Here is a 7,091-nt window from a genome sequence, read left to right as displayed (position 1 = left end):
GTGGTTTGGTGGCGGGGTTTTTTGGTGATGTGCTTGAACCAACCCCTAATCTGTCACACAAAAACCAATTTATGGTATACTTACACAGGGCAATGGGGCCTGCATGATAAAGACACACCTGAATGAGTGCCAGAACCTGAGGTAGTATAGCCACTTTGGCTTGATGCTGTCCCCAAAGTAACTAGGCAATAATGAGAGGCTCATTATCAAGGGCATATAGCCACACTAATGCAGCTGCACAGTTTTGAGGATCCACGCTAAATGGAATTAATCATAGAATCACTTAGGCTGGAAAAGACCTTTAAGATCATCAAGTCCAACCGTTAACCCGATACTACTACCTAATACTGTAAACCTAAATACTAATACTCCAGATGATACTGTGTGGTGTTGGTTTAGGATTCCTGAGCAAGAAAGTCTCTCCCTTACTTATCTCTTACATTATCCTCATTCTCTGATTCCCATCCAACCTGACACAGTAAAACCTTTTCTGATCCATGAGTTATCTTTACCCCTATTCATTAGCCGTTGCCAGTGCTAACCACAAATCTTTCACATTTAATTGAGTGTTGCAAATAGTTTCATACTAACTCATGCCAATCAAAGGTGCACAAGGCAGAACTAATGGCTGGACTCGATCAGAAAGCATCAAAGGTAGCTGAACATATACACCCAGATTAGGGATAGCCCCAGCACACAGATCAGAACCTTAGTATTTCAAATAAATGAATCCCATTCCCCGAATTTCTGTCCTGCCCTCATTGCAAAATTACACTTTTCCTTCCTTTTTTGGCTTCTGATTTTTTTAAAGAAAGTTAAAAGTCTCCTCATTGCCAAACCAGTTGAGATAATGCCTTGCTGATAGCTTTGTCTCTTTGTCACATTCCATTTATATCTAATGGGAAAGACTCAAAGAGGACAACCTGCCTATATCTTATAAAAATTTCTACTTTTATCTCTCCTTGCATCTCACCTTTCATCCTGGTATTTCCCAAGCAAATATTACAAATGTGCCACTTGCTTTTCTCTAGTAAAACCACCTGAAGCAACCGAGCTACAAAGGCACTAGCTGCTCTATCCATTCCTTAAGGGATGCCTATTCCCAACTCTGAATGCATTTTTGTATATGTCTAATGCTTGTTCTTTCACTGTCATCATCTTTTTCAGGTTACTGTACATTAGACGTGGTCCCATAAGGAAATCTCCTGATGTAACCCCCTTCTTTATATACACAAAAGCTGGCAGAGAGGGAGGAGCATAGCTCAGTGCTGTGCGATTGATCCCCGTTCTTAGATCCCGTACAGTCACTAATTCTGAGGGAGCTTGTATTTGTTCCTGAACTTTGTGCTTATGACCATCTCACCATAATGAATGCTGTCCTTAATGCAGAATAATTACTTATTTTGATTTTAAAATGTTCTCCAATTTATTTTTGTCACAGGAGGTAACAAAATGTCTGAAAGGTAACTTTGAAATGCTTTGTGCAATGGTTTTCATTTCCCAAGAATCACTGAACGCTACCCAAATTATGCTAAACACAATGGTAGTGCAACTTGTTGAGGGCGCTGCGGGATACAGCCATTGAATGGCTGGGAAAAGCTCTTTTAGAGAAGCTCATGATCTAATAAACTTCTTATCTTTGTTCATGAAGAGGGAAGGACTTGGCTGAAGTAACACCTAATTTACGCAAACACACCTTGTCACCCCACCATAGCTGGGTGGTTGTTTTTTTATTTTTTTGGTGTGTGCTGAGAATGAGAACTGGCGCTTTTCCAAGGAGGTGTGTCAGAGGTAAATGAACATGGCACTGAAGTATCCTATTGTGTTGAAATAGCCTCGCTGGAGACCTGAAGGTGTGTCTCTGCCTTTATAAATACCACGCTGCTTTTACAACTAGCTCTGATTCTTTTGAAAGAGACGAGTTGCGAGATCTGGAGTTGCGTTTGGGTGTCTCCAAGCCCTGTGCAAGGTATGTCTTTTAGTTATCTTACTTTTGCGCTGTTCCACTTGCAACAGAAGGTTACTGTCACATCATTATTCACTTTAATGTTATTAGTTGCTGCATTTGCAGCAGAACTGTAAATACTACTCGATGTTCTCTAAAGAGGGTTTTATGGAGTGAAAAATCCCTGTCTAGAGTATAAGGCATGAATCAAGCCAAGTAAAAAGTATGCAAAAGTAGGATCTGCTCACATCTGCTGCTACTTCTGTATTCTAGATTCTAAATTTATGCAACTAAAGATATTTGCAGAGGGTTAAATGTTGAAACAGGTTCCTTATTAGCATGCCTACACAGGAATTTCTGCTTTCTAACATGGAAACTTGGCTACAGAAATGGCTATGATGGAAACATCTGAAAAATACATTAAGGGATTTAATCAACTGAATGTCAGATTTAAACCCTCTGCTATTATGGTATGCTCTGATCCTGAAAGCTGCTTCATAAAGAGAAACACCTCCAGAAATAAATGTGCTCTGTGCAGACTCAGGGATCGGCTTGATAATGACTTGCTAACTAGCTACATTTCAAAACCGAAGTTGCATAGTTATCCCTTGAATTCGGTAGCTTTAGACACAACCCAGCACACTGCAGGTGTCTTCAAAAGCAAAGCAGTAGTTCTATTTGTTTAGCAGTTGAGGCGGCAGAGAATGCATCAATAGTTACTTTTTGGTGTCTGGAAAGACTACTGTCATTTTTTTTCAACAGAAAACAGAAATACTGGCATAACCAGTGAATTAAAACAATTTTTAGGGTGCCTAAGAAATAATTTTGCTCAACTTAAACCAAATGGTTTCCTTTCTATCTGGCATATTTTTGAAGAGGCTGGAGTCAAAATTGCTTATGTGCCATTTTCAAAACGGGAGATCATGGGGACAACTGTTTTATATGTTATAACTTAAGATATCCATCTGAGATTGACAAATCCCAGGTTCCAATTCCTTCTGTGACTGCAGAAGAGATTTTAATTAAGGTACCTTAATCACTGGGCGGTAGCACGTCCTGGGAGTGACTTTCTTCTCTTCCACGTTGCATAGCTAATTAAGTAATGGGATCAGAAGGAGTTTCTCCATAGCCATCTACAGTTCTCAAGGATCATATGTAATGGTTCTAGAGACCAGGTATTATTCAGGGACAGGATTTTGCTGGTAACATCATTTTAATAGATATCAAAGAGCAGTGCAATACTATGTCTGAAATACTGCAACTGTCAAATGGACCCCAGAATTGAGTTAAAATGTTTTTATATTTTTGTTTGTTTTTTTTCATTTGTTTTGAAGGCAGATAATAAGCAAAACAGAGACCATGAGGATCAAAAGCTTTGGACTTCTTTGTGTGTTGATTCTGGTCTCCCAGATGCTGCTAGCCAACTGTGAGAGACAGAAGGAAAGAAAAAAGGGGAGGCAAGGCATAGAAGACGGTGGGAAAAAACAAACTGAATCTAACCGAGAAAATGAAAAAGGGCGGAAGTCAAAAGGGGGAAAAGCGTCTCCTAAAGGCAAGTTTAAAACCAAAGAAAATGCTGAATGCACCTGGGCAGTGACCGACATGAATACTGCTACTCTGCACGTAGAGTGCAAGCATGGTGACAGCGAGTTCTGGTGCGAATTCTCTGGAGACCCTTCCACCTGTCCACAGTATGCAGCAAACCAGAAATCCTACTGGAAACAAGTCTCCCGATCCCTAAAGAAGCAGAAGGAGATCTGTCAAGACCCCAAAAGTGTCCTAAACTCTAAAGTATGTAGGAAAGGCCCGCGAAGCGCCCATTTCAGGTTGACCCGCTCAAGCCTACTAACATCCGTAGGTCCTGCAAAAGGGAACACAGTTCATCATACAAAAGAAGTTGCTCAGGCTCCAGCAGCTGCCTCTGTGACTGAAAAAAAGCAAGAACACCATCCTCAAGACTGTGTTGAGGACATAGATTATATTGATCAGAAAAAGGTGGCTGAGGAATACTGTCCAGAAAGCTTGCTTTCTTTCTGCAACTTTTTTATCACAATGGTCCAAGACAAAAAATGCTGAGGAAGTGTTTCTAAAGCCCTATATCATGAAAGTCTGACCTCATCTAAGTTACTGCAAACTATTCCACATTTTATTCTTGTGTTATATAGTGTATATAAGAAAAAAAAGGAATATATTTTTCTGATTTTGTATATACACAACAGACTACACTTGACATAGTTGAAGCTGTTATAGGATTTATTCACACGTCGATTGCTACATAGGTGTTACCAATGGATGTTACACACTCTACACAGAAGTATATAAGCAGTCTCCTTGCCCCTCTTTGAGCTGTGCTAGCCAAAGTGATGAATCAGTGCTATGCACTTCTTGGTTATGTACAATACTTTTGACCTAAAAACTATTAAGAAAAATAAACTTCAAAATATATTAAAAATATTCTCTCTTTCTGTGTTTAACTAAATTTCCCCATAAGTGCTAAGCCTTTGTCAAAGTTTGATCTTTCACAGGATCTAGGCAAAGTGTTGCTTATAAAGCAGTTTTAAAAATACTTCTGCAGCTTTGCAGACTTCAGCTTTCCCAGCCAATGCGAGCAACATTTTGATAAGGAACTACATTATCATTAGTTTTTCATCATCTTGATAACGAAGAGCAACAAGATTTTCAGATTTGTCCATAGTTTTGCAAAGCTTCAGCTTTCCAATCTCATCAAAGGATGAAAAAACTTTGCAAACTTCAGTTCTCTCTTTTGTCCTATAGTATGAAGCCCATAGTACTTATTTTCTGGCAGGTAAACAGAGACAAAGAGATAAAATGACTTATACAAGTTCATACATGGGCCCAGGACTGGACCCTTTACTCAAGCAGCTAAAGCAGCTCAACACTGCCTGTATGTTCTTTTGAAGCTCCATTTTCTGTTATCTTTATGTATGGACAACTCTAATAAATACTTTTCTATTCATTAATCTTCACCTGTATTTTTTTTTTAAAAAAAAGAGAAATCCAAACTCCACAAGAATAGAGATTTTTAGGAAATTTAAAGCTAACTAATGACACCTGACCTTTGCTAATTTTTGAAACTCCATCTGGAAGAAATGTAATACATTTTACAGTGGCCGTAGGCTCAGAAGGATGGTCTTCTACTGCAGTGGTCCACTTATAGAAACTTGAACTTTCATGAAATATAATTTCCCTGAGCATTTGTAGCAAATTAAACTAATATTTCTGCTTCTTGAGAAAATACGGCCTGTTTCCTTCAGTAATTGTCTCCTTGCTAGAAAATTTGAGAGAACGTTTTTAAGATGTGTAGTTATGAGTAACTCACCTCCTTCCTTCTTTTCATTCGTTGTCACATATACTCCAATGAGCAAGTCTGGGGAGGGCATTTTAATGTTACTCTGTCTTGTTGCTACAGCGATAAAGGCCCATGCCATTATTCAGTATCAGTTAGTATTTTCTATGCAATGAAGAATTTACTTAGCAAAAATACTTAGTTTTAGAGGGAAGTCCTCAATAAGAGAGGAAAGTGCTACTAAACACATAATTTGGGTTTTTTTGCTTCTTATTAGGGGTCAAGCCTTCTTACACAGGGTTGAAATGATTTTGTCAGAGTCGGGAAGAATGCACAGCATCAGCTCAGGCATTAGCTGCAGTATTTTAAAGAGGACAGTATTCTGAAGGCTCTCATAAGTACTTCATGTAATATTCATTTACACTTTTTTGCTACTTACAATATTGTGATCTCTATTTGATTAATACCTTGAATATGGGATGCTGCTATTAGTCAGGCAAACTGTATTTGAGAAGGATTCAGCTATTGTTTACCAAGTGTGAGCGGCAAAAAAAGAAGCGGGTTCTTCTTCCTGAAGTTCCAGCCTCTGCACGCCCTGTGCAGGCTGTGCAGGATAAATTCTGTTGGATTGATGCCCACAGCAAAGCAAAATCCCTGTAAAAAAAGGGCATCAGCACTAACTCCTGTGGAGGCTGGGAGACACAGCCATTCTGGTGCCAAGCAGGGTGGGAAACCAGCTACTAGTTCCTTATTATTAAGGCAGATACATAAGTGTTAAACGTGCAGGTGCGTTCCAGCTGCTAGACGCTCTGTGTGTCGGCATCAGGAGATCATTAAGATATGAATGTCAAAAGCTGCAGAGGAAGGATTCGGAGCGCACATTTGGCTCAAGCAGTCAGGCACTGTAGTAATTAATTATGAATAGCTAATCTGGTATACAGGCACAGTCCCAGATCACAGAGCACTGGGCAGGGCTGGCTTAAGAGGCTCAGTTGCTCCAGATGTTTTGGAAAATGTCCAACCCTAACTGCCCGTAGCAGCTGCTGTTACCCCCATGACTACTGCTGTAAGAACATTGTTGCCCGAGGCGCGATCCGCCCCGCTCTGAGTTGCCAGGAGGCACTGCTCGCCCGGTGGCTGCCGGCCAGCCAGGCACACCGAGCCAGTGACATATCCCAGAGCAAATTCCAGCCCGGGATTCCAGAGCTGTGAGTTACATCTCCGCGCGCAGGACTGTCAGCACCTGGGCCCATGTTTTGGAGCTGCATGGCTCCTCGCCAGGGATGCATTGTGTTTCTGCTGCCTCGTCTTCTTCTTTTCTTCAGGACTGACTTTTATCTTCATGCGTGGCTCTTTACAGGAGGAAAACATGCTCGACCTCAACAGTTCCCGGGTGCATTTCACCTGCGATGGATGCAGTTGTGCCAGTATTCTACAAGGACAGTGCGGAGCATCGGGAAAAAAAGGGGATCCCTGTGCAGCGCTTTTCTTTGGAAGGTGGGCCAATGTGAGACTGCAGATCTCAAAACTGTCTCAACCGAAGGATGGGATTTTAAACTTCCATGGGTACATAGTTTTGGCTATTCAGAAGGGCACATTTCAGAATAGCAGGGTCTGAGGCAAATGTATCTGCAGTCTAACTTCATGAACTGCCTTTTCCATGATTGCACAGACCACAAGCTACGGGTAAGTGCATCTAAGTTCTCATTGCACTCACCAAGCCTTGTGCTTCAGTCCTACCTCTACAAAGCAATCACTCGACAGCAGTTACATGTGAGTCGCTTTCTTCTGGGCGTTTACAGAGCCAGTTAGGTCAGTTTAACTTTGGTGTTTCTGAAG

General features: G+C 40.8%; 1 protein-coding gene across 1 annotated transcript; it reads left to right on the top strand.

The window, feature by feature from the left end:
- Window positions 1–1,672: 1,672 nt before the first annotated feature.
- FGFBP1 (fibroblast growth factor binding protein 1) lies at window positions 1,673–4,883 on the top strand. Its single transcript, XM_074589090.1, has 2 exons — window positions 1,673–1,969; window positions 3,280–4,883. The coding sequence occupies exon 2, from the start codon at window positions 3,305–3,307 to the stop codon at window positions 4,019–4,021; it is 717 nt and encodes a 238-aa protein (XP_074445191.1). The 5' UTR covers window positions 1,673–1,969; window positions 3,280–3,304; the 3' UTR covers window positions 4,022–4,883.
- The last annotated feature ends 2,208 nt before the right edge of the window (window positions 4,884–7,091 follow it).

The sequence above is a fragment of the Larus michahellis genome, chromosome 5, assembly GCF_964199755.1.
Source record: "Larus michahellis chromosome 5, bLarMic1.1, whole genome shotgun sequence".
NCBI lineage: Eukaryota > Metazoa > Chordata > Aves > Charadriiformes > Laridae > Larus > Larus michahellis.
Note: the sequence above shows the minus strand (reverse complement) of the source record. Positions and strands in the feature narration are given on the sequence as shown.